The 26,239-nt window shown below is 52.6% G+C and overlaps 1 protein-coding gene across 1 annotated transcript in view; it reads left to right on the top strand.

Moving 5' to 3' along the window:
- Positions 1-21,874, top strand: part of LOC136327270 (phosphoinositide 3-kinase regulatory subunit 5-like) — a 59,932-nt gene extending 38,058 nt beyond the window's left edge. Inside the window, exons 2-6 of the mRNA XM_066264306.1 lie at positions 7,589-7,704; positions 9,537-9,637; positions 12,139-12,207; positions 12,980-13,118; positions 21,801-21,874. Of these exons, the coding sequence (XP_066120403.1) occupies positions 7,602-7,704; positions 9,537-9,637; positions 12,139-12,207; positions 12,980-13,118; positions 21,801-21,874 (486 nt within the window). The 5' untranslated portion in view covers positions 7,589-7,601. The remainder of the gene's footprint in view (positions 1-7,588; positions 7,705-9,536; positions 9,638-12,138; positions 12,208-12,979; positions 13,119-21,800) is intronic.
- Positions 21,875-26,239: the final 4,365 nt, after the last annotated feature.

Below are 26,239 nucleotides of genomic sequence, written 5' to 3'. Positions count from 1 at the left end.
GTTCGAGACCCTGAGCTCACCAGCTTGAGCGCGGGCTCATCTGGTTTGAGCAAAAAGCTCACCAGCTTGGACCCAAGGTTGCTGGCTCGAGCAAGGGGTTACTCGGCCTGCTGAAGGCCCACGGTCAAGGCACATATGAGAAAGCAATCAATGAACAACTAAGGTGTCGCAATGCGCAATGAAAAACTAATGATTGATGCTTCTCATCTCTCCATTTCTGTCTGTCTGTCCCTGTCTGACTCTCTCTCTGTCTCTGTACAAAAGAAGAAAAAAAAGAAAATGCTGAACATTCCTAAATTTTAAATAAAACAAAAAACGAAGAACAACTGGTATGACACTGTACAGTGCTATAGACTTGATTGAATTTTGGCTGTTAGCCCCTAATGTCCCCTTTCAGTTCCAGAGTCCAGCCCAGTATCCACATTACAGTTAGCTTGTTGTGTCTCCTCAGTCTCTTTCAATCCGTGCCAATTCTTCAGTCTCTCCTTATCTTTTATGACTTGACACTTTGGTGAGTACTGGGCAACTCTTTTATAACATTTTTTTTAACTTGGTTTTGAGTGATCTTTCCTATGATTAGATTATGGTTATGTGTTTTTAGAAGTATCCACAGAAGTGACGTCATGTCCTCTTCAGTGCATGATATCAGGGGATAAATGATGTTTTCTTTTATTTCTCTCTCTCTTTTTTTTTTTTACTGATTTGATTGATTGATTGAGTTTTACAGAGAGGGGGGCAGGAAACAGGAAGTGGTTGCTTCACTCTAGCTGTTCATTGGTTGCTTGTCATAGGTGCCTTGACCAGGCAAGTCCAGGGTTTCAAACTGGTGACCTCCATGTTTTAGGTTAGTGTTCAATCTACTGAGCCACCACAGGCCAGGCAATGATGTCTTCTTATTGGTCATGTTAACTTTACTCATGAGGTTTTTAGGTGGTACTGGGTCCCTCCACTCTGAAGTCATTACTTTCCCCTATTAACTGATTAATTTCTTGGGGAAAATACTCTAAGATTATGCAAATGTCCTGTTCCCTCTAAGATTTTTGCCCATAGATTTTAGTATCAATTGCCTGCAGAATTCTTGCTGTGGTGTTTGCCTAATGGTGATTTTGTATTACTGTCATTCCTCTCACAAATTATTAATTGGTATTCTTTTGTAAAGGAGACTATTTCTTTCTCCTCTATTTATTTATTTTATTATTTATAACAATAGTGTAGACTCATGGGTATTTACTTCAATCTATGAATTATACCCTAACACTTTCATTAGATATTTTGTTTTTCAAATTATCCTGGCTTTGGCCATTGAAAGCTCCTTCAAGCTAGGTCTCATGTCTGTTGATACTCTTTATGCTTTTGCAAATACTGACTTATTTTCCTGTATTACAAGGTGCTCGGGGTTTATCATGTATATTTCCTGCTCTAGTCATTTCTCCAAGGAGCCCTGGTTCCTTGATTAGAAAGTGGTATTTAGAAACCAAGACCTGGGCACTAGGTGTGCTCACTGTTAGAGACTCTGCTGTTTCTAGCCTTTCTCGGCAGCCAGAGCTAGAAAATAGATGCATGCATATTAATTCAAGCATATACACATTGTTTGTACTTTCACACGTATCTATCTGTATATGCATTAACAACCATGAGTCCATACCGATTTCTCCTGTGCCAGTCTAACGCTCTGAGATTGGGTCATTCTAGACTTCCCCCTTTTCCTTATTTGTAATTTCTTTCTCCATCAGTAAGAAACTTGCTCTCATTATCTATGATATGTTTCCTTCTTTGTCCAACCCTAGTGTACACATAAAGAAGTTCCGGGACTTTTCGCCCACATCCCTGTGAGCCACAGGGGCCGTAACTAGAAGTAATATTTGTACACGGTTATTTAGCCTTATTGTATCCAGTCAAAATGCTGTTTTCCAAAGTTACTCAGGTTAGTTCACTCCCCATCCTTTTCAATGTGGTTATGTTGATCACTTATACTACAGTTAAGTTCATTTGTTACTGTTTGTATCCCGTTTTTTGCCCGCCCCCTAATACCTTGTTGCATTGGAGTTGTTCTTTAATTTGGGGTATAGGGAATATCACTATGGTCCTAAGAGTCAACACAACACAGAAAGGTATTCCCAGGGAAGCGCTGTTCCCCCTCACTCACTCCCACGCCTTCTCACTACCCCCTCTGTTCCACCCTCTCTCACCCCATCTCTTTAGTTTCTGGTGTAGACTTCCTGTATTGGCAGTGAGAATTTTTAAGTCAGGTCTCAGAAGAGATTCTGCCTTAAGCAGTCAGGCAGAGGAGTGTAGGGGCAGGAAGGGAGGTCCAGCCTCGGGTGACAATAGGAAAGGGGAGAGAGAGATGTGACCCAGGACCAAAGCAGGTGGGTATAGAGCAGGGCCACATGTCTCGGGGTCTCTCTTATTCCCACCTGTAGGGCTAAGGCTTCAGCACAGGCCTGGAATGTTCCAGAACACCAGGGAAGCAGCATGGGGTGCCCACCAAGCCCGGAGGGCCATGCTTCCCTCCCAATTCTGCTATTCCTCACCATTCCAGAAGTCTCCCGAGAAAAGGTGCCCTCTCTGTGCCCTGTGTGAGGCAGCCTGAGGAAGCTGGGCCCAGGCAGACCCTGATCTCTGACTAGTCCTGCACAGTAGGGAAGACGACCCCTAGTTTGCATCAAGGGCTTATGCCCGTGATGGGGAATCTATGACACGTGATTCAGCACTGACACGCATAGCCATTTTCAATGACACGCGGCCGCATGTGGCCGCATACCAGAGAAGTATGGGGCCACATGCCAAGAAGGATGTTTCATCCTTGGCTCCTGCATGGCCAGGTGCAGTGGCTGAGGATAAAACATTTGCTGTAGTGTACATTCTGTGCTGGAGGTCTGTAGGCCAAAACAACAGAACACCGGCACAGAGCGTCTGGTTCTGGGACTTCTGGTTAGGCCGTTAGGGGATCTTTGACCTCACTTTCGGCTGGCAGAGCAGGGAGCAGCAGAATGCCGTGGGGGACGCATCTCTGGGGGCCCTGTGATCACCATTACCAGCAACCACATAACCACAGCAACCATCATCCAATCTACTGTTCTGAGGTGTCGTGGATTTCTAATTGACCATCATTACTGAGATAAGTGAGGGGGAGGCTGGGAGAGGCGAGGGCCTGTGCTATGGGTGCCGTTTCCCACCATTAGAAATAGCGGCAGCCGTCTTAATTTACATAAGATGCAACTTGCAGAATTTCAAGACAGCATCTCGGCTCAGGTGTTTGTCGACTTGAGGTCAAAGCTTGAGAATCTGGAAAGGTGCTGCTTGGAGAATCAAGAGGAGTGCCACTACAAACAGGAAATTTGGAGTGCCTAGAACCGATTACCAGACATTTTAGCACCCTGAAAGATATAGCAATGGCTTTACTCACAATTTTTCCCTCTACGTACTTTTGTGAGACCTTATTCTCAGCATTAAATAATATCAGAACCAACAAAAGAAACAGATTGACAGATGAAGTTAGTAGCGCTTGCTTGGGCTTGAAGTGTACAAAATACCAACCTTCAATTGAAGGTTTAGCCAATGAAATTCAGCAACAAAAAAGTCACTAATAGGCAGGTTAGTTAAAGAATTGCCCCTCCCCCTCACTTTCATGGCACCCCACACAAGTTAAATAATATCAAGACCAACAAAAGAAACCGACTGACAGACGAACAAAGAAGTCACTAAGCAGGTAAGTTAAATAATTAGTTTTTGGTTTATTAAATACAGTTATATATTACAATTATACATTTTTGTTATTTAAACTATAAATATTGCAAAATTATGAGGTTTTTTTCTCAAAGTGACACACCACCCGACTTATGCTTGGTTTTTTGGCGAATTTTGATAGGCCAAGCTCAAAAGATTGTCCACCGCTGGCTTATGCGAACACGATCCTGTCCTGCTCAGGGTCCCCAGTAAAGAAGCCTCCGTACTAGCTCAGAAGAGGAACTTGGAGTTGGGGGCAGACCCTGTTGTCGAACGTTTCAACACGGCCCTGCTGTGGCTGTGGGGCAATCCCCATTCCTGGCAGCCACTGGGATTTCACAACAGGAGCTCCTTTCAGCAAGGTGGAGGGGGGTGGGGGGTGGGGGGCCGGCAGAAGCCAAGCCTCGCTTGCTGAGCCCGTGAAAAAAGGCATCATCCCTGGGGACAGAGGGATGCCACCTTCTGCCCTCTTCCTCTCCGCCCCAAAGCCACTGGGGTTCTGCTGACAAGTCACAAGAAGTGCGGATGACTAACTCATCAAACGGAAATGAGTGTGCCGAAGGACCAGGCAGTCAGTGGGTGAAACCCCAGGGCAGCTCAACTGAGGATGCCCGACTGGGTCCCCGGCGCCTTGGGCAAGTCCTGCCTCTATGAGGAGCTTGGGGGCCAGCTCTAGGTGGCCTCAGATGCCGCCCAGTGCCCGTCCGTGGAGAAGACCTTGGTCGCCTCCAGTGAACAGCCGGGGACACAGAGGCCAGGAGAAGGGAAAGTCCCAGGAGCCCAGGGAAGGAAAGAAGCATAGGCCACAGGCATTGGAGGTGTGTGGGGAGCAGCCTTCAGCCTCTGTGAAGAACACTGTGTCCTGTCCCCTAAGGATGGGGTGGGACAGAAGGGGCGTTGGCCGAAACCGTGTATTTGCATCGTGTGTTTGCATCACTAACAGTGGGACACAATAGAGCAGGGTGACTCATTCTGACCTCATGACACAACAGCTGGATCCATTGCAGCAGGGCTGGGCAGAGGGGATCTTTCACCCCAGTTGGCACGGCAAAGCCCTCGCTCCAGACTGCAGGCACCAAGGCACCATGGGCCACCATGATCATCGCCCAGTTCAGCCAAGAACGCGGCTTCTGTGAGCCCTGGCCCAGCTGCTTAGACAGATGTGGTGGCCTCGAGGTGCCCGGCAACTGGGAGTCTGGATCACTTAAAACAAGATCATGTTGTAGTTCATTGAGCCTTCCTTTGTGGGGTAGAGCATGAGTTGGTTTTAGTTTTCCTCAGTAACTGCGTTTGATGGCGCTAAGGGACAGAATGCGTGTCCCTGCTTCCGCTTCTGCCCTGGGGCCGCAGGGAGGAAATCAGCCCGTGGAGACAAAGCCCTGCGGGTGGCATCTCGCCCAGCTGGCCGTTTATGTCCGGAACTCATCCTTTCAAAGGCACCTGCCTCCAGCCCCTCCAGCAGGCCCCTGTGGGTACGGAGCCTGAGGGGACCAGGCCTGGGAGGGTCTGGTGCTCGGGCCGCCACTGAAGGCGGAAGGGTGAGACCTCATCTCAAGGGTTTGCTCTCCGGGACCCTCATCCAGGCCGTGTCCCAGCATAATCCAGGCCAAGAAGGGGACCGAAAGCCTGAGAAGTGCCCGGCCCGGCTCAGGGTCCGCAGACCGCTGACTGGACTCCCTGTGTGGAGTCAGCAGACAAAAGGCCCAGAGGCCACTGGGGATGTTGCCCTGGAAGGGCCCGAGCACCTCTCCAGGCTTTGAGGTGCCGCTAATGGAAACAGCCAAGGCCCGTGGTCCTGAGTGGCCAGTGTGAGTTTTTCCACTCAGGTTGCCCCCTCAGCAGCGGGAAGTGCGGGTCCCGGAAGGCTGGTCTGCGCCCCGAGGTCTCCGTCGTGGCTGGCTCATTCCTGCACCCAGACCTTTGTGTATGCTGTCCACTCTTTCTGGAACATCCTCACCCCCACTTCCAACGTTTTCCTCGACTTCCTCGTTCATCTTAAATGTCCCTTCGGGGAGACTTCGCGACCTCCATCGACCTTGAGTGGGCTCCCCGTTGGGCCCCTCCCAGCACGGCCACTTTCTTCACAGCATGATCACCTTCTGCGATGACCTCGTTCCTTGTTAAACTGGTTTTGAATGTCTCTGCCTCCCACCAAGAAGCCGGCCTGCCTCATTCAATGCCGTGTCCCTCCTGCCGGACACAGACTGGGCGGTCATTAAAGATATGAGGGAATGGATGCATGCAGACCCTTGCGCCGTCCCAGGGACTTCACTGCGGTGATGAGATGCTGGGCTGCCCGCAGGGGCCGTGTTTCCCTGGACGCGTGCTTCCTCCCCGGCTGGGGCAGTGGGAGGGTCTGCCCGCTGGGCCCCCGTGAGCTGAATGCCCGCCATGCGGCTGAGGCCAGGGAGGGATCCCGTGGCTCTCTCTGTGCATTTCGTCTGCACGGCTCAGCTCTGGGCTCCGCGCTGCTGGTTCCACAGAGCTGGACCGCTGCCTCTCCGGCTACCCTCTCCGACCTGGCCCGACGGGCCGGCCGTGGAGCCTGCCTGGGAGGCTGAATGCGGTGACGTTCCCAAAGGAAAGGTGGCTGTGGCAGACGGTGGCCCAACAGCTTTCGTGTCGTGAAAGAACTTACCCAGCACATCTGCCACTGTGACATTTAATCTTCCCAACAGCCCTTTGAGGCCAATACCCCCATTATCCCATTATCCCATTTTATCAATAAATAAACTGAGGTTTGGAAAAGTTAAAAAAAATTTTGTGGCAAAGTCTCATGGCGAGCAGATATCAGAGTCGAGACCCAAGTCCAAATCTGTTGGTGCAGAGGTCAGGCTCACTCGGTGTCTGGACTACCTGCCCTGGCCCCTGAGGGATCCGGGGGCCCTCAAACGTAACGGAGAAGCTGGGCTGACCCTTCTGGAGGCTCCTGGGAACCCTCAAACGTAACGGAGAAGCTGGGCTGGCCCTTCTGGAGGCTCCTGGGAACCCTCAAACGTAACGGAGAAGCTGGGCTGGCCCTTCTGGAGGCTCCTGGGAACCCTCAAACGTAACGGAGAAGCTGGGCTGACCCTTCTGGAGGCTCCTGGGAACCCTCAAACGTAACGGAGAAGCTGGGCTGGCCCTTCTGGAGGCTCTTAGAATTTGGCACGCCCCACAGTTTCCTGGCTGGTGCGAAGCCCCCTTAGATCCCTTCTCGGTGGCTCGGCACCCTGCTCTCTCCTCGGCAGAACAGGGAGCAGGGCCTAGTGGGGTGGGGATAACTGGGAACACGGCCGCGCCTGGAGAAAGCAAAGAAAAATGGCAGCAGTGGAGGTGAGGGCAGAACAGGAACAGGTGCTGGGTCCTGGACAGCCGAGCAGAGGCTGTGGCAGGGTGGATAGGGGAGCGGGGTGGGCGTGGGAGCACCCAGGGCACCGAGGTAGGGCTCTGTGCTTTTTTTCCTCAGGAACAGCCCCCCCCCCCATCCTGGGGGCTGGGCACGCAGGCCAGGAAACTCCGTAAAAGTCCCCCAAGTGACTCTGATTTTTTTCCCTTGAGGTCCCCCTGCCAGCGTCCTGGGGTCTGGCCACTCCCTGGGCACTCCCTGGGGTCTTGGAGACAGTCACTGCCAGTGGGCAGGCGCCTCTCCACTCCTGTCCCTGACCCCTCGCTTCCTGCAGCATTGTGCTGTTGGGCTGCCATTCCAGCCCTGGGGGGCGGCGGTCAGCCCCCTGCCGCTGTGCCCACAGCACCCAAGCGACGGCAAGGCCGATGGCACTGGGCTGTGGTGCCCGTCACCTGCGCTGGCGGCCCCGCTCGGCCAGGGGCTCCTCGGCCCTGGGGTCTCCGGGCTGACCGGCATCTGTCTGCCACGCAGGCGATGACTCAGGATGCAGCCAGGGGCCACGACGTGCACGGAGGACCGCATCCAGCACGCCCTGGAACGCTGCCTGCATGGGCTCAGCCTCAGCCGCCACGCCGCCTCCTGGTCAGGTAGGTCGAGGGAGCCAGGGAGGGGCTCCTAAGGCCCAAGGAGGCCCCGGGAACCGCAGTGAGCTCTGGACCCGGTGTGGAAGCTGGCAGACTCTGGTCCCAACTCTGTGTGACCTGAGCCAGCCCCTGGGCCCCACCTGGGCAGGTGCGGGGCACGGCCCCGGAAGGAGAGGAGGCTTTCTGCAGGTAGCCGTTTCTCCATCCCGTGCTACCTTGCTCACCCTTCTCAGGGGCTGAGTCTTGCTCCCTGAGCACGTGCTAGGAGCATAGTAGTTATTGACCCCGCTTAGAAATACCACAACACTGATTCCAAAACAGCAGCTGGGATTTTCAATAGACAGCTCTCCCCCAGAATTCTGTCTACTTAGCCTCTAGTTCCTTCCTCTTCCGCACAGAGCAAAGAACAATCTCAGCAGAACTTCCATGTTTCCCCCAGGACTGAGAAATCAAGGTGTCTGCAGGTGGGGGCGGTTCTGTCTCTGAAGCTAAATGGCTAATTATAATAGTTCCTTATGCTTGCAAAGCCTTTTCCTATCCCATCCCTCACTGGCCCGTCTAACTACCCCATGGTAGAGATACGTACTGCCTCTTGAACATACCTGGTCCTTCCTACCTCAGGACTCTTGCACCTGCTGTCTAGAATTCTTCCCTCACAACTGGTGTGTGCACATCGGGCTCTCTCTCATTCAGGCCTCAGCTCAAATGTCACTCCTCCGAGAGGCTTTTCTTGGCCTTTTGCAATGAAAACAGATCTGGATTAAAACTCTGCCTCACTGGCTCTGTAAACTTGTGTGAGCCACTTAACCTCTCAGGACCTCACCTGCCTCGTCTGTAAAATAATAACAGGAAACCACCTTCCTGAAGGGGGTGTGGGTTGGGAGGCTCAATGAAGATAGCGTGTGCAAAGGCCCAGTGCATAGTAGGCGGTTAATACATGGTAGTATTTTTCATCTTGCCTCCTACCCAGACTTTGATGGGGTTTAAGGTTATAGAATTGAGAGCCATCAGTAAGTACAATAATACAAAACATCTGACTTTTACAAATGTTACAAAAACCTATGACCACGTGAAACACCGCTGTTAGGGGCCTCCAGGACATTGGAAGGAGCCCAGGCACATGAGGGGGCCTGGATCTCCATGAAATTCATGGTCCAGCCACTTCCGCCCCTACTGTTCTCACTGCCCACCGCGCGCGCGCGCACACACACACACACACACACACAGGCCTCCATGACCACCCCTTTAACTTTTAGGGGTTTACCCTTGCTGACTGCAGAGAAACAGAGATTGATAAAATAAGGAAGTCTGGGGAAGTTAGAGTGCCCAAGTGTTCGTCATAGCTTTCAAAATATAAATGAATGTAGCTTCCCCTTCCTGGGCTCTGTTCCAGGCAGTCCTGGGAAGTCCCACAGCTGTCCTAGATTCAGCCTTGTGTCGGGGTGGGGGTGGGAGGTCCCATGGCCCCCCTCCTATTCGTCCAGCTCTCTCTGCCCCTGCCCCCCTTCCCTGCGTCTCGGAGGTGCCAGCACCCTACCGTAGGATCCATCCTACAAGGGCAGGATGCCTGTGGGGACTGGTGTCCTCCAGAGGCGCAGGGACCAGAATCAGGGCCAGTCTCCTGGGCTTGGAAGGGATCTCAGCTCCTCTCTGTGTCCCCTGAGCTTCCGGGAATAAGAAACTTGTCAGTATGTCTTAATGGGGGCGTGATAGGCTTGAGTGTTGATCCAGAATTTTTCTGAGGCTCTCAGATTATAGAGGAATGCTCCAGGGAAACCCCAGTGGTCCCCACTTCTCTCCAACCCCAGACTGACCACTGCTCTTCCCCTTTCCAGCCGGGCTGTGTCTGAACTGCTGGAGCCTACAGGAGCTGGTCAGCAGGGACCCCGGCCACTTCCTGATCCTCCTGGAGCAGATCCTGCGGAAAACACGTGAGGTGAGGGCCGCCCAGGGACTGCAGGGCACAGCTGGGACCGGGCTGGTGGCACCAAGAAAGGAGTCCCCACAGAACATCAGTCCGGGGTTCCTGGACCACCCAGGGGCTCGGCACCAGCCCCGGGATCCTGCGAGTTCTCTGTTTCGGCCATGCTTGGGAACCGAAGGTTTCTGGGGAGGATCTGGCCCTCCCAAGGAGACCACGTGACATGCGAGCCACTTATCAAGACAGATGTTGCCTGAAAGTCAAGGTATTGACAAGAGAGGAGGGAGGAAGCCTTACTGAATTTTTTTTTTTCTCAAAAAAGATCCATAAAAGCAAAGGTACCAAAAAGAAAACTGATTGGAAAAAAAAAAAGAAAAAGAAAACTGATTGGAGAGGTAAACTGAGACCTCCTCTCACAGCTCAACAGGGTTTTATGTCTAAGAGAAAGAGTGCGTTCAATGCTAAGCTGGGCTGGGGTTCCAGAGCAGCTGTGAGCCCCTACAGAGAGGAGACTGGCTCTTTTATAAAGAATTCTCTTTAAAGTTATTTTATTTTATTTTTTTTGTATTTTTCTGAAGCTGGAAATGGGGAGAGACAGTCAGACAGACTCCCGCATGCGCCTGACCAGGATCCACCCTGCACGCCTACCGGGGGGCGATGCTCTGCCTCTCCAGGGCGTCGCTCTGTTGCGACCAGAGCCACTCCAACGCCTGGGGCAGAGGCCAAGGAGCCATCCCCAGCGCCCGGGCCATCCTTGCTCCAATGGAGCCTCGGCTGCGGGAGGGGAAGAGAGAGACAGAGAGGAAGGAGAGGGGGAAGGGTGGAGAAGCAGATGGGCGCTTCTCCTGTGTGCCCTGGCCGGGAATCGAACCTGGGACTTCTGCACGCCAGGCCAATGCTCTACCACTGAGCCAACCGGCCAGGGCCTAAAGTTATTATTATTTTTAAATACATGGCTGAATTGGGAACATCTCAGTTAGCTGACCCTTTACCTATTAAGAAGAAAGTCTTGCTTTATTAAGACCCCCAAGATCCCAGTTCCAGCACCGCCATTTGTCTGGTGCATTTCCAAGCAATCCAATACACAAAAAAGCTAAACGAACCACTCTGAAGGCTTACCTTACGAACCCCAAATAGAAAGGCTTGACGATTCTGCAGTGATCGGGGACCAGCTACGTGGTCTATTCAGGAGAAAGAAAAGGAGAGTTTTCAGTTAGAGCCTGCTGACGTCACCAGGCTCAGCAGAGATGGGGGGCTTTCTCTGTGTCTTCAACCACATGCACTCTAGCATGGGCTGAAAGACCAAAGCATTCTAAATCACGTGAGGACAGGTGTGTATGTTGTGTGTGTGTGGGGGGGCTTGACCAAAAAGACAATGCACGAAAGAGTGACTAGAACTTGTGAACATATATGGAAAAAATGTTGCGCCAGTGATAATAAAATAAATGCAAATGAAAGCCATGAGTCAGGCTTTGCTTAGCAAATTAGCAAAAAGTTATAATAAACAATGGAGGGAAAGGGCAGGGAAGCTGGTACTTTCACAGGCAGGAGATATTCTAGACGGCACATCCCTTTTAGAGAGCAGTTAGGCAACATGTTTCCAAGATCATAAATGCGGCTGTAGTCTTGACTGACTGATGTCACTCCTTGACCTCTATTCTAGATAAATCGTACAAATGATAAAAAAAAAAGACATTTGCTCACTTTTTTCATTACAAAAGTAATTAAGGAGCAAGACATAATCTCAAGTGTCTAATATGAAACTAATAAATTATGGTTATCTACCAGAAGGAATATTCTGCAGCTAACAAAATAATGGATCTTATCCAAGCGTGTGTAATAAAATTATATCAGTAATATTTATTAAATGGTTTACGGGGAATTGATTAAAACATTTGGAAAAAATAGAGGGTGAGTCTCTTAATTCATACCATACAGCAGATGGAATTCCAGGTGTATTAAAGACAAACTTAAAAAAAATTAAGCTTCAAAGAAAGGAAGATAATCTATGAGTGTTCACATGGTCCTTGTGCAACAAAGCAAAAATTCGTAAAGGAACAGGTTAATGCTTCTAACATGTGCCCATCCACAAAATCCATAAATTTAAAAGACGACAAACTGGGAAAAACATTTACCATACAAATAACAAGTAAATGTGTAACCAGGAGGGGAACAACAGGTGGTCTTAGAGACCATGTAACAAAACAGAAATTCATGGATAATATTATATGTAAAAGACATTAAGAGTAAAAAGATCCACATGATGATTACAGCTTTGCAGAGGAAGATACATAGAGAAAAATGGCGTAAAGGAAGTCCATGGAAACATTAGCTGTGGTTGAGTTTGAAAGGGGGCATTGTGAGTAGTACTTTTTTTTTTTTCCTAACTTCTATTTTCCAAATTTTTATCTTGTGGTTACTTTGCTTTTTTTATTTTAAAAACAAGTAGAACCAGAAAGCACGGCTCTGTTCTGCCCCCTGAGTGAGCCTCCCCTCCTCTCCTGTCCTCTCCGCAGGTCCAAGAGAAGGGGACCTATGACCTCCTCATGCCCTTGGCCCTGCTCTTCTACTCCACTGTGCTCTGTGTAAGTTCCAGGCTGGGTCGAGCTGGGGGGGGGGGGGGGGAGTCGGGGAAGGAGAGAGAGCCACCTACTGGGGCAGGCGTGGCCCTTGCAGCTCTGAGGATAAACGCTGAGATGCACGTCAGCCCTCTGATGGCTTCGGATCAGCCGTCCTGAGGTGCGCCCGGCGACGCCGTGTGGCTGCCGTTGTGCCTGGCGTGTCTGGCACCCCTGGAGGAACGGCTGTCACAGCCTGTGCACAAGCCAGGAAACAGGTTCTGTTCGAGATTCCACGTCCACCTCATTTGGTTCCCCAGTGGTCAGTGTTACCCAGGGTAATCGCCCCATATTCGCCAGCCTGGGTGGCATCAAACGATTCCATGTACATTGAGTCCATTCACTTCAAAGAATAAACATTCCCCTCCAGTCAGGAGAAACAAGGTCTAGGCGTTGGAGACCGTTCCCCCACGTGGCAGGCGGCAGTGGCACTGTGGCACCGTTCGAAGGGACAGGCAGCGTTTCAGGGAGGTGCCCTCATGCGCTGGGTACACTGTGTTTAGTAACAAGGCCGTCACAGTGGAGACACCCCTTGGTGCCATCTCGCCAATCTGTAACTCGCTCCTGTGGATGACTTCCAGTTCTTCCTGACCTTGTCCTTGGACATACTGCTGCCAGGAAACGTGTGCCCTTTGTGGACATTCCAGAAAAGTGGCAGGTTCCCACTGGATCATCCTGGAACATCAGCGAACTTCCGCTCACACAGACTTCTCTGCTTGCCTCTCCCTCTTCCTTCCAGACCCCGCACTTCCCACCAGACTCGGACCTCCTTCTGCAAGCGTCCAGAACCTACCACCGGTTCCTGGCCTGGCCGGTCCCTTACTGTAGCATCAGCCAGGAGATGCTCACCTTCATCGACGCTGAACTCAAGGCCCCCGGTGAGTGTCGAGCCAGCCTGCGCGTGGAGCAGGGACCGTGTGGTCAGGAGGCTCTCCTGAAACTGTCCTTTGGCTGTGACCCTCCTGACCTCTCTTCCTTCACCTCTCTTCTGCCCACGGCCCCGTTTCAAAACCTTGGTGTCTCCTTTTTGTGGTGCTGCTGGTACCATGGGTGTACCAGCGTCAGAACGCGGAAAGCAGTGAACACAGATAGTAACTCAAGGAGGAATTCTTAGGGGATCCTGAGCAGGGGTCAGGACAAAGAGACCCCACCATGTGCCTGGGCCTCTGCTCTGGTTCTCCAGTGGTCTCTGAGGCTGCCCAGGTCAGACAGCAAAGCCCCCACCCTATTGACACGAGGCCCTTGGTGGTTGTCTTTGACTCAGGGGCAAATAGGGAAAGGTATGTGCGGGTAGATTCAGTTCTGGCCATGGTACATGGCTGGTGTTAGGAATGGACAGGCTGATGGTTGGTGGGCACCATCTTGGGTGTCCACACGTGATGACAAGTGTGGACAAGGGCCTGGTCACTGTCTAAGTTTTCATACATAGGGTCTTAAAAGTAGAGATTCTTGAGACGTTTTAGGTGTTATAATACACACACATGAAACTGGGGTAGAAGAAAACTATGGTAGAGGAAGAGAAAACATAAGTATGATTTACTGAGGATAACACGTCATGTTCGTAGCTCAAAGGAATAATAAACAACTGACTAGGTCCCCTAAAACATTTGATCAAATTCCACATCCATTCCTGAATTTAAAACCCCTCTAAGGTATGAAGACTATTAATACAGTATGTGGAAGTGCTTTTACCAAGGTAACAGCCCACAGGGAAATACTAGAGGCATTTCCATTTAAGTCAATAATCTTCCTCTTCAGGCTAATACATATTTTGCCTATGCAAAAAAAAAGGAGGGGGAGAATATTTTCTTTTCTGGAGAAGATAAAATTTTAATAGGTAGAAATCAAATAATTGCTTATTTATCAAAACTAGGAGGATCACCTCAAGAACGTGTCAGACTGGTAAACAGGTCAGTAAGAGCTTTGCCATTTAAATGGCATTAACCAGGAAGAAAGGCCAATGCCTTGGCTGAGCCTGAAGTCTGTACCAAAGGTTGGAATGACTCTTTCTTACTTGGACACGGAGAAGGGAGATGTTGGGCTGCGGGAGGGCTGTCCCCTGCGCATGGGGACCTGCGCTTCCCAATTGCAGGTGGAGCCATCTGGCTGTCCTCTGCTCCGCGCACGCTGTGCCCAGAGATGTGCTTGTGGGTGCCTGGGTGGCGCTCTGTTCCCGGCAGCCCCACGAGAGGTGGTGGAGTGGGGGTGGGGGGGCTGTGATGCGGTCCAGACTTGGGGACGTGAGGCTCTAAGCCTGGGGGACAAGAGGCAGGCGGGACAGCCTCTGGGGGTCCTTTGGACTCAGAACAGGAATGATCCTTGGAACTCTTGTCCCTCACAGCGGAGGGTCTTCCCCTGGATGCTGCCCCGGGGGCCAAGTGAGGCAGCGGATACGCGGGTGACCCGGGAGAAGGCAGGTGTCTGGAGACGGCATTCCGCGGGGGGCTAGCAGCTTCTCTTCCGGGGGAAGCGGAGCCGAGACAGGAAGCCGGTCACTCTCATGTCAGAGAGCCGTTCTCGGACAAGGAAGAGACCCAACTCTCACACAAGGCGCAAGGAGCTCGTGTCACACATGCGTTCAGCTCCTTAGACGGGACCCAGCCAGACGACAGCGCTGGTGTAGAGGAGGGTGTAAGAAACCGAGATAAGTTTCCCATACAAGTTGGACGATGATGCAAAATTAGATACAAAATCAGTTAATAGCATATCGGGGACAAAAACGGTAACCTTTGAGGTTAACTTGTGTACGGAACGAAGTCACTCATCTTACATCCCCGAGGTAACCCCTCCTTCACAGAACCAGAGCCTCGTCCACAGCAAGTAGGAGGTTAAACAAAATTACCCTCATCTACATGAGCCTTGAGCGGGCCGTTAGGGATCCTTTATTGTGATGTTGTAGAGATGCGCGGTTGTGTTTCTGCCTGGTTGCTGAGCCCCACCCTAGTGAGCCCGGCTGAGGGGCAGTGGAGGAGCCAGGGAGGGGCTGGGGCGGCGGCCGGGGAAGGAGCTCTCGCGGACAGGCGGGCCGAGTCACTGAGTGGTTACCAGTACTAGGTATCAGTCCACTGTGGTTTCAAAACCTGGAGCTGTGGGGTTGGCAAGACACTGTACTGACAGCAGCTTCGCTGTCCTCACCTGTAAATGGGAGGACACTATCTCCCTCTCAGAGCACTTTGAGTGGATAAATGCTGACCTACGCTGATTTCCATTGCCTGGGCAGTAGGGGTGGGGGGCTGTCAGCTAAGGAGAGAGGTCCTTGGCAAGGTCACAGGGAGCAGATGACAAGGGGCCTGAAGAGCAGGGCTCTCCACCCAGGGAGCCAGTCCATGGAGATGAATGAAACAGTTTACTCCACTTTGATGTGGCCAGGTAGCAGAGGAAGCGGGCTGGTTATGAAGCCTTCGGGCCTCCCCCATCTTCCTGACGCCGCCCCCCCACGGGGTGCCTGTTGCCCCGACTCTGGGTGTGGCCGGAAACCTCACGTCAGTGCTGCCAGGCCCTGCCCACCACAGCCCTCTTGGGTTAAGCCCACATGTTTGTTGAATATTTACTCTCTGCCCTCATGGCTGTGCCAGACCACACTACTTGCCTGTAAAGAATGTATCTGTAATCCTGAGGGCTGACAGTGGGCATCATATGTGTGAGTCACTCTGCGTACACCAGACTCAATGACTGCGTCTCACGCAGACCGCGGCCCTGTGGAGTTAGAGCGGAAACTACAGTATTCCAGGATTCCCATTTTGTACATGAGATAACCAGGACTCTGAGAAGTTTAACGTGTCTTGCCCAGCGATAAAGTCAAGTGCAAGGGAAGAAACATGGGCCTTGGTGTGGCAAAGATCTATGCTTTGTCACTTATTAGTTGATGACCTGAGACAGGTTACATAAATTCTCCTGTCACTAGTAGGTCAGTAATTATTGTGGCTGCTTCTGCTGCTGCTGCTGCTGCTGATTTTGATGGTGATGGTGGTGGTGATGATGATGATGGTGGTGGTGGTAATGGTGATGGTGGTAGTGATGATGATGATGGTGATGGTGATGGTGGTGGTGGTGGTGGTGATGGTGATGATGGTGGTGGTGGTGGTGTGATGATGGTGGTGGTGGTGGTGGTGGTGATGGTGGTGGTGGTGGTGGTGATGATGATGGTGGTGGTGGTGGTGATGGTGATGGTGGTGGTGATGGTGGTGGTGGTGATGGTGGTGGTGGTGATGGTGATGGTGATGATGGTAGTGGTGGTGATGATGATGGTGGTGGTGGTGGTGATGGTGATGGTGGTGGTGATGGTGGTAGTGGTGATGGTGGTGGTGGTGGTGGTGATGGTGGTGATGATGATGGTGGTGGTGGTGATGGTGATGGTGGTGGTGATGGTGGTGGTGGTGATGGTGATGGTGGTAGTGGTGATGGTGGTGATGATGATGGTGGTGGTGGTGATGGTGATGGTGGTGGTGATGATGATGATGGTGGTGGTGATGGTGGTAGTGGTGATGGTGGTGGTGGTGGTGATGGTGGTGATGATGATGGTGGTGGTGGTGATGGTGGTGGTGATGGTGGTGGTGGTGATGGTGGTGGTGGTGATGATGATGGTGGTGTGGTGATGGTGATGGTGGTGGTGATGGTGGTGTGGTGATGGTGGTGGTGGTGGTGGTGATGGTGGTGGTGGTGATGGTGGTGGTGGTGATGGTGATGGTGATGATGGTAGTGGTGGTGATGATGGTGGTGGTGGTGATGGTGATGGTGGTAGTGGTGGTGGTGGTGGTGGTGATGGTGGTGATGATGATGGTGGTGATGGTAATGGTAATGGTGGTGATGATGATGGTGGTGGTGGTGATGGTGATGGTGTGGTGGTGTGGTGGTGGTGGTGATGGTGGTAGTGGTGATGGTGATGGTGATGATGGTAGTGGTGGTGATGATGATGGTGGTGGTGGTGATGGTGATGGTGGTGGTGGTGGTGGTGATGGTGGTGGTGGTGATGGTGATGATGGTAGTGGTGGTGATGATGATGGTGGTGGTGGTGATGGTGATGGTGATGGTGGTGGTGGTGGTGGTAGTGGTGATGGTGGTGGTGGTGGTGGTGATGGTGGTGATGATGATGGTGGTGGTGGTGATGGTGGTGATGATGATGGTGGTGATGATGGTGATGGTGGTGGTGGTGGTGGTGGTGGTAGTGGTGATGGTGATGGTGGTGGTGATGGTGATGGTGGTGGTGATGGTGGTAGTGGTGATGGTGGTGGTGGTGGTGGTGATGGTGGTAGTGGTGATGGTGGTGGTGGTGGTGGTGATGGTGGTGATGGTAGTGGTGGTGATGATGATGGTGGTGGTGGTGATGGTGATGGTGGTGGTGATGGTGGTAGTGGTGATGGTGGTGGTGGTGGTGTGTGGTGGTGGTGGTGATGGTGGTGTGGTGATGGTGATGATGATGATGGTAGTGTGTGATGATGATGGTGGTGGTGGTGATGGTGATGGTGTGGTGATGGTGGTAGTGGTGATGGTGGTGGTGGTGGTGGTGATGGTGGTGATGATGATGGTGGTGATGGTAATGGTAATGGTGGTGATGATGATGGTGGTGGTGGTGATGGTGATGATGATGATGGTAGTGGTGGTGGTGGTGATGGTGGTGATGTTGATTCTGGTGGTGGTGGTGATGGTGATGGTGATGGCGGCATTAACTGTGTGATTCTGGTGCATTAAACACTGCTAAGAGTCGGTCTCATCTATCCTCAGAACACCCCCCTGGACAGTATTCCCATCTTTCAGATGATGAAACTAAAGGCTAGACAGTTAAGTAGCTTGCCATGGTCACTTAGCTAACAAGAGATCTACCACTTAAAACCTATGTCTGCTCCAGTCAAAAAACCATATTCTTTGGCTCAAAAAACTGCATCCTCACAGTGCACAATGCTGTGTTTCTACCGAAAGCCGTCCTGGCTCCCACACACTTTCTGCCCTTTTTCCTTTCCCTGAGTGCTTTCCCGCCCTCGGACCTCCTGTCAATCAGGAACAAACCTGGACGAGGTCAATCTTTGCCTATCAACTGGTGCAGACATTACTCATCACAAACATTTGCATCTTCTACTTTTTTGTCTCTGGTTATGAAATGAAGTGTTTACACCCCCTACAAGGAAAGTCAACTGACTTTGATCTTGTTATATGATTAGTAGGTGAGGGTCTATGCTATTTATACTCACAGAACACTGACACCAGGTGCATGGGGTGTCTTTGTCCCACACCAACCAGTTCTCTAAGTCTCCAGACACGAGCTGGTGTGCAATGATTCGATTCGGTTCTGACACGAGCTACCTGGAGCTGGCACAGACCCCACAGGAAAAGGGCTCAGCCCGCAAACCTGTCCTCACTTCAGGTGCCAATCACACGTCCAGGTCTCCCTTACTTTTGACAGCTGCGAGTCAGTTCCCATACCTCCCTCCTCGGGTTCCATAATTTGCTGAAACAGCTCGCACTGTTTTAGGAAAGCACTTGACTTTTGGTTTCTTATAAAGGACACAGATGAACAGCCCATGAAGAGGGACTTCTAGGGAGAAGTCTGGAAGGGTCCTGAATGTAGGAGTCGCTGTCCCTATGGAGGTGGGTGCACAATCCTCCTGGAGTGTGGATGCATTCACCAGCGTGGAAGCTCTCTGAACCCCGTTGCTCAGGGGTTTGGTGGAAGTTCTATTTAAGCAGACATGACTGATTAAATCTTGGCTGTTGATTGGCTCAATCTCTATAGGTTGCTGTGGGAGGGCTGAGAGCTCTAACCCTCTAATCAGTCACATGGTGGGTTCCGAAGGGTGAGCAGTCCCTCCACGGGAAGCTATTAGGAACCCATCAAGAGCCACCTCATTAGCATAAACTCAGGTCCAGTGGAAAGGGGCTTGTTATAAATAAGAAAAATGCTCCTCTTGCCCAATCACTCAGGAAATTACAACGATTTCAGGAACCCTGTCTCAGGAACTGGGGATGAACATATACATATATAAACAAGTACACGTATCTATTTCTCATTATATGCCAATATCATAGGGGAGACTCCGGGGAAGGCAGGGGGCAGCGGTTCCAGAAATCACAGGGTGTGATCAGCTAGGAGGGGTCAGCTGCCTATAAAAGAAAGCCTAAAACCACGGTGGCTTAAACCTTTTGTAACCCCGATTTCCTCCTTTCCATTAACTGGAATGAGGACATGATGATGGCCAGTGCTCTGGCAGCCACTTAGACAATGCAGTGACCTTGCGGACGATGTCTCCTGCTAAGGACGGTGGAGCAAAAGATGAGGGAAGCCTGGTCTGGAATGTTTGTGAGACCGCTGTGACAACCCGGGTGCCTCCTACCAGGTTTTTTTTTAATGTCTTAAAAAAACATTTATTTTTATTTTTTACAGAGACAGAGAGTGAGTCAGAGAGAGGGATAGACAGGGACAGACAGACAGGAATGGAGAGATGAGAAGCATCAATCATTAGTTTTTCATTGAGCATTGCAACACCTTAGTTGTTCATTGATTGCTTTCTCATATGCGCCTTGACCATGGGCCTTCAGTAGACCGAGTAACCCCTTGCTGGAGCCAGCGAACTTGGGTTCAAGCTGGTGGGCTTTTGCTCAAACCAGATGAGCCCAGGCTCAAGCTGGCGACCTTGGGGTCTCGAACCTGGGTCCTCTGCATCCCAGTCCAATGCTCTATCCACTGTGCCACTGCCTGGTCAGGCAAAAAAATCATTGTTTTAATGTCTTAAAAAACATATGGGGGGGCAGGAGGTGCTGGAGTTTCATCTGATGCTCTGTTCTTCACTTGGGAACTGTTGGTCTCTAGAATATTCAGCTCTGGAAATAACTCCCTTAGGGCGAGGGTGTGCCAGGGGCACAGGTGTCCTCCTAAAAGTCCCCTAGCAGCCAAATCAGGCGCGCGGCAAGGTAACCCGAGTCAGCGTACTGACATGAAGCAGCTCTCAGCTCTAATTGTGCCGCACGCCCCAAATGCAACGATTAAGGTACCCTCAGCCAAACAAGCAGGTAGAGAAATATAAGATGTGACAGGATGGTCCGTGTCGTGGAAACAAATGGGGAAGAGGAGCTTCAAGGAAACCATGGTCAACAGTATCAAAGAGTCAAAAAAACCCCAATGACAATTCAAGGAGAATGATGATAAGGTTGAGGCGTTGGGTTTTGTGACTTCAGGGGTCAGTTTGAGGGGGCAGTGGGATTGGAAGTCAGTCGATGGTTGGCATGTGGAAGGGACCCTGACGTGGAGGGAGAGCCATCTTGCTGTATTCTATCCCCCTAAGGGTGTGGCCAGCTGTGTGGCCTCGTCAAGAGAGGCAGGATGGGAGGTGAGGTCAAGAGTCCCTGGTGTGGGTTACCCACGCAGACAGTCAAGAGAAGACGGTTTGTCTGAGTGTTCTTCCTCAGGGAGCCTGTGGGGGCGGGCGTTCCTGTCCACTACAGCATTTTCCGGGGGGACTCGAGTGGGGCAACAAGGGAAGTCTTTTCCTGTTGTGTATGTGAGTGGCCGCCAGCTTTCCAAGTCCCCACAGTAAATAGTCAATGCTTGGGACTTTCCTATCAAAATAGATAGAACCTTAACATCTAAGCATGTCACAATTACACAAAAGAAACATCAAACAAAAGGGCCTAAATCAAGGCAATCAGGTGCTAAATTAGAATAGCATAAATTGGTCATTTTCTTCCATGTACTGAACAGAAATCATGGCCCCTCCTTCTGTTCACAGCTGTCGGAGACCCTCACCCTGGCTTTGCCCTTTCCGAGGGGATCGCCTCCTGCTCCCAGCTCACACTCGGTCTAGGGGGGCCTGCTGCCCTCCACCTCACTCCCTCCCTGCCCCCCTGAGTCCTGCTGCCTGCTCCTCTTATCCCTGTCAGGGACATTGTTTAACCCCCTGCAGAGCCTGGCGCTGGCCTGGGACTGAATCCGCACGGGACTGCCTGTCTAGCATTCCGCTGCAGAACTGAGCCACGTTGCAGGGAAAGAAAGTGAAAACCCTTCCGCTCACTTCTTCTCTGCACATTTGAAGTCAGAGGAGGCAGAAAGGTGGAGGAGGCCCAAGAGGAAGGCTGGGAGGCGTGGGGGCTGTGGTGCAGAGGCTCAGTCGGAAAGGGACAGCAGGCAGGACCGTGGTCCCCGAGAAGCTGTGGGGCCAGGCCAAGCCGCCGAGGGGTGGGAGAGAGCTGCGGAGGTGCCAGACTGAGTGAGCAGTCCAGGGTGCCCGCCGTGCCCGCCGCAGGGCCCCGGGGCTGAGACCGGGAGCAGCGGCCAGAACCAGGGACAGCTGGACTGCAGGGGACCCGGCCTCGGCTCTCCTTTTGGGGTGCTCTGCCTGCAGTCCCCGAAGAGCAAAGCTTTGCAAGGTGGCTCGAGCCACGGTGGGGCCCGGGCCTCATTCTGTGAACGGCCCTGTAGAGCTCAGGTCTAATCTGCCCGTGTCCTGAACCTCATCTGGGAACTCCCAACTGAACTGTCCGGTGCCAGGCTCCCTGGGAGGTGCAGGGCCATGCTTGCTGAAGGAACAGCTAGTGAACTGTTTGTTTATTTGTCTGTCTGTCTGTTTGCGTAGGAATCTCCTACCAGCGGCTGGTGAGGGCTGAGCAGGGTCTACCCATTCGGCGTCACCGCAGCTCCACAGTGTGAGTGCTCTGGGAGGGGGGAACAGAATGGGGGGTGCGGGAAGGGAGGGGACGCCTCCCCCACTGTTTCACCATTGGTGCACAGCCCCCCCCGTGCATCCGGCATTCCCTTCATCACTGCACCCCCCCCCAAGCCACTAACAAGGCTTAGTTAGACCTGGAAACCCCTGGAATTGCTGGTGACGTTTTGTGCACAGAGTCACTTTTCTGGGCTGAGGGTCTTCCATCAGATTCCTGAGCAGGTCTGAGACTGGGAGAAAAAAAAAGGGTTAAGAACCACCCACACTGATCATGCAAGGTGCTAGGCACCTATGAGCTTACTCTACCCCTCTTTCCAGATGAAGAAACTGGAGGTCAGAGAGGTCAAGTAACTTCCCCAAGGTCACACAGCTAGTAAGTGAGCCATGATTTGAACCTCAGTCTTGCTCAAAATCCCCTGCTCTTCCACAGTGACTTTCTGCCTGTTATGAAAAGAGCATTTTTCAAACTTTTTTGGCCAGAATCTATAACAAAAAAACTCATTTGATATGACAGCCTGACATGCGTGTACACACACACACACACACACACACACACACACACACAGAGCTAGGATAAGTTTCATGGAACAAAACTTGCCCTTACCCCCTAGCACGGGCTCCGTCTCATTCTACTCCATTTTATTTAAAAGAGAATTCTGACTGTGTCTCCCCAAATTGATTTCCCTACCTACTCATGGGTCCCGGCCTACGGTTGGACAAACACTAGAAAAGAAGCCCCCATTCCAGGGCACCTGTGGCAGGTGAAGCACGTGGGTGCCGTATCGCCTGGACACCTGGGAGCCCAGACTCCAGCCTCTGCCAGCAGAAACTATAGTCACCCCAGTCACCCCATCCTCAGTCCCAGGGGGGTCGCTGCACACTCACAGCAATGGGCAAACATCTGTCCAGTCCCTTCTAGGTCAAAACCAAACAAAAAAGCCTGTGGTAAGTTTTGAGAGAGACAGAAGGACTTAAGTAAACAAGATACCTCCCAGCGGCTGAGGTGGGTGGACGGTGACGATTCACCATCTTCCCGGCACTTACTGAGCTTTTTGGGCAACACGATCACTATCGTTCTGTCCTCCAATCCTCACGTTAACCTGGAAATGGAAAATGTTCTTTTGAAGTCAGGGGACTGAAGTGCAGAGAGGTGAGTAGAAAGCTCTTAGAGCTGGGAGGTGACTTCCCTTCTGGTTTCTGCAAGTTGGGAATGATGGTGAGTTTTTCAGCAGAGAAAGCGAGCAAGTGGCGAAGCACAGGCACAGCTGGTCAGGTCCCGCGCACCGACTGGCACGTGTCTATGGAAGCAACGGTCAAGCCCTCCGAGAAGGAGAGGGGCTTGGTTCAGGGCTGCCGACGTGAGCTGGCCCCCTTCCTCTTATAAAGAGAGAAATCAAAAATAACTTCCCCCAGCCCTGGCCAGTTGGCTCAGTGGTAGAGTGTCAGCCTGGCGTGCAGGAGTCCCGGGTTCGATTCCCGGCCAGGGCACACAGGAGAAACGCCCATCTGCTTCTCCACCCCTCCCCCTCTCCTTCCTCTCTGTCTCTCTCTTCCCCTCCCGCAGCCAGGGCTCCATTGGAGCAAAATTGGCCCGGGCGCTGAGGATGGCTCCATGGCCTCCGCCTCAGGTGCTAGAATGGCTCTGGTTGCAACAGAGTGACGCCCCAGATGGGCAGAGCATCGCCCCCTGGTGGGCGTGTCGGGTGGATCCTGGTCGGGCGCATGCGGGAGTCTGTCTGACTGCCTCCCCATTTCCAACTTCAGAAAAAAAAAATACAAAAAAAAAATAGCTTCCCCCAAATGATGACCCTGACGACACCTGCTGCCGGGCCCAGGGCCCAGCTCCAGACACGTGCCCACAGAGACCGGACGGAGGCAACGCCACTGGCCTGGTGACTCTTTGCACCGGGTTTAAACCCAGCACGATGGGCGAGAGAGTAAGAGTGGACGGGAGGGGCCTGTGCTAACGCATTCGCAGCCATAACGACACCGTGCTGGCTCGAACACACTTTGAGAAAACTCAGTGACAAGGGTTGGTGTGGGCGAAGTGAGAACAGCCCTGTGTTGGTAACCGTTAACTGAGTGATCCGCACCCTCGGGTGCACGATCCTCGCTCAGTGTGTGTGTCTGTTTGAAATTTTCATGATACACTCACTTCAACACTGGCACCCAGGAGGGGTCCAGGGTGCAGCAGGAGGACGCGGCTCGACACACACTGTCCCAGCTCCCGGAGCCTGTGTGACGGCCTCGGCACATTAGGAAAGGCGTCCTCTGGGAGCAGAGGGCTCAGATGCAGCCCTGACTTGGTCCCCCTTCCTCCTGGCAGGTGCCACCACCCACACAATCCTTGTCTTGAGGAGTGGGGCACGGACTGAAGTTTCAGGCCACCCTGCACCCCGGCATCTGTCTCTGCCTTGCTGTTCCCTCCCCTAAATGATCTCCCGGCTTCAAGTCACCCACCAAAACACAGTCCTCTTTTGAGTAATCCCATATCCATTCAGACATCCTGTAAAAAAAAAAGATATTTATAAAAAATGAAGATAAAATTTATTTTTGAAAGTTCAGTTTTTAAAAGGTCTTTGGAAAAAAACTTTGAGCAAACACTGTTCAAAGGTAGACCGTGAACTTTTCTCGTGAAACTGGGACCCTTGAGCCCACCGCCCCCGTGTCCTGGCCTCAGGCCTGCCTGGCTGTCAGGGGCCCGGACCGGCCGCAGCCCCCGTGTGTGAGGTGGCTGTGCCCCCAGTGCCCACAGTCGCTCTTCTCTGCCCCGGACTGTGCTGTTGCTGAACCCCGTGGAGGTGCAGGCGGAGTTCCTCGCCGTGGCCAACAAGCTGAGCACGCCGGGGCTCTCGCCCCACGGTGCCTACATCACCCTGCTCCTACACGCCTTCCAGGCCACCTTTGGGGTGCACTGTGACCTCCCAGGCCTGCACTCCAGGCTGCAGGTATGTGTCTGGGGCCTGGAGCCCAACACTGCCCCCTTCTGGCAGAGCGCTTCCCCAGAGAGGCAGGGTCTCCCTCTTCTCCATCTTAGTGCCCTATCTCCAGGCTGCGCTGGCCTCCCCCCCCCCCCCCGGCCCTGAGAGACATGGTGGGCAGGGGCTGGAGGGCTGGGCTCGTCAGGATGGTTTCTTATGTGCTGGGTCCTGCCCAGGTGGGTGGGCACGGAGCTTCAGAGGCAGGAGATTTAGACTGAAGCTGGGAGGCCTGGTTTCTAGTCCCAGCTCTGTGACGGGCCGTCATGTGGCCTTGGACCGCCCGTTCCCTCTGGGCTGCAGGGGTGAGCTCTGAGGTCCGTCCCCATTCTGTATGCTGCTCGGCTTTCTGTTGTGAGCATTTCCTGAGATGGGGCAGGGGGGGGCAGCCTGGCTCCCTGGTCTCCGGGTAGAGACCGGTGATGAGGAGGCTGGGCAGGGGATGGGTCCGTGGGCAGTGGAGACGGCAGGCAGCCAGCCGTGTGGTGCCGGAGCAAGCCTTTCTCCTCCCGGGGTTCCAGTCCAAGACCTTGGCAGAGCTCGAGGACGTCTTCACGGAGACTGCGGAGGCCCAGGAGACGGCATGCCACATCAGGGACTCGGCCGAGGCCCGGCAGTGGCTCAGGGCCAAGCTGCAGGCGTGGGAGAGAAAGCCGGTTTCCCTGGTGTCTTAGTGAGCCTCTTGAGGTTGTGGGGCCCATTCTCCCCCTCGTCTCCGCTGGCCCCCATGGTGAGCGGTCCAGGTTGGATGGGTGGTTCTGCTCCACGCAGTCGCCCAGGGACCCATGGTCTTCAGCATCTCATTGCTCCTCCATCCCCCATGGTGCCTTGTTCCCGCCTGCATGGTTAGGGTTAGGTTGCCATCATGTGGCGGCTCGTGGGAAGAGGGAAAGAGGGCGCTAATCAAGGGCAAGGGGCTTTCTCCCACCCAAGTACTAACCAGGCCCGGCCCTGCTTGCTTCCAAGATCAGACGAGATCGGGCGCGTTCAGGGTGGTGTGGCCGTAGACGCTCAAGGGGCTTTCTTTTTACCCTGAAGATAATAGGGAAGCTGCTGGCATCACATCGACATGGGGCCCCTCCGCCCACGTTTGTCACATGGCCACCCTTCACCCCAAGGAGCTGGGAAACTTCCTCTCCACAGCTCAGTCTAGAGGAAGGACGTAATATTTCTCACAACACCTGAAGGACAGTGCCATTGTTTTTCCTGTCCGGACCCTGTAAATCGAGGCTCCAAGTCTGTGACTTTGCCTCGCGTTTACACAGCTTGTAGAGGGCATGGCGTCCACGTGGCGCCCGTGAAGAAGGCCCTGGCGACAAGGCGGGCATCCCAGCTCCCAGCTCAGCTCGCCCACCCAGCTTCGGGCTGGGC

The sequence above is a fragment of the Saccopteryx bilineata genome, chromosome 2 (assembly GCF_036850765.1).
Source record: "Saccopteryx bilineata isolate mSacBil1 chromosome 2, mSacBil1_pri_phased_curated, whole genome shotgun sequence".
Taxonomy (NCBI): Eukaryota; Metazoa; Chordata; class Mammalia; order Chiroptera; family Emballonuridae; genus Saccopteryx; species Saccopteryx bilineata.
This window is presented reverse-complemented; position numbering and strand designations above follow the sequence as displayed.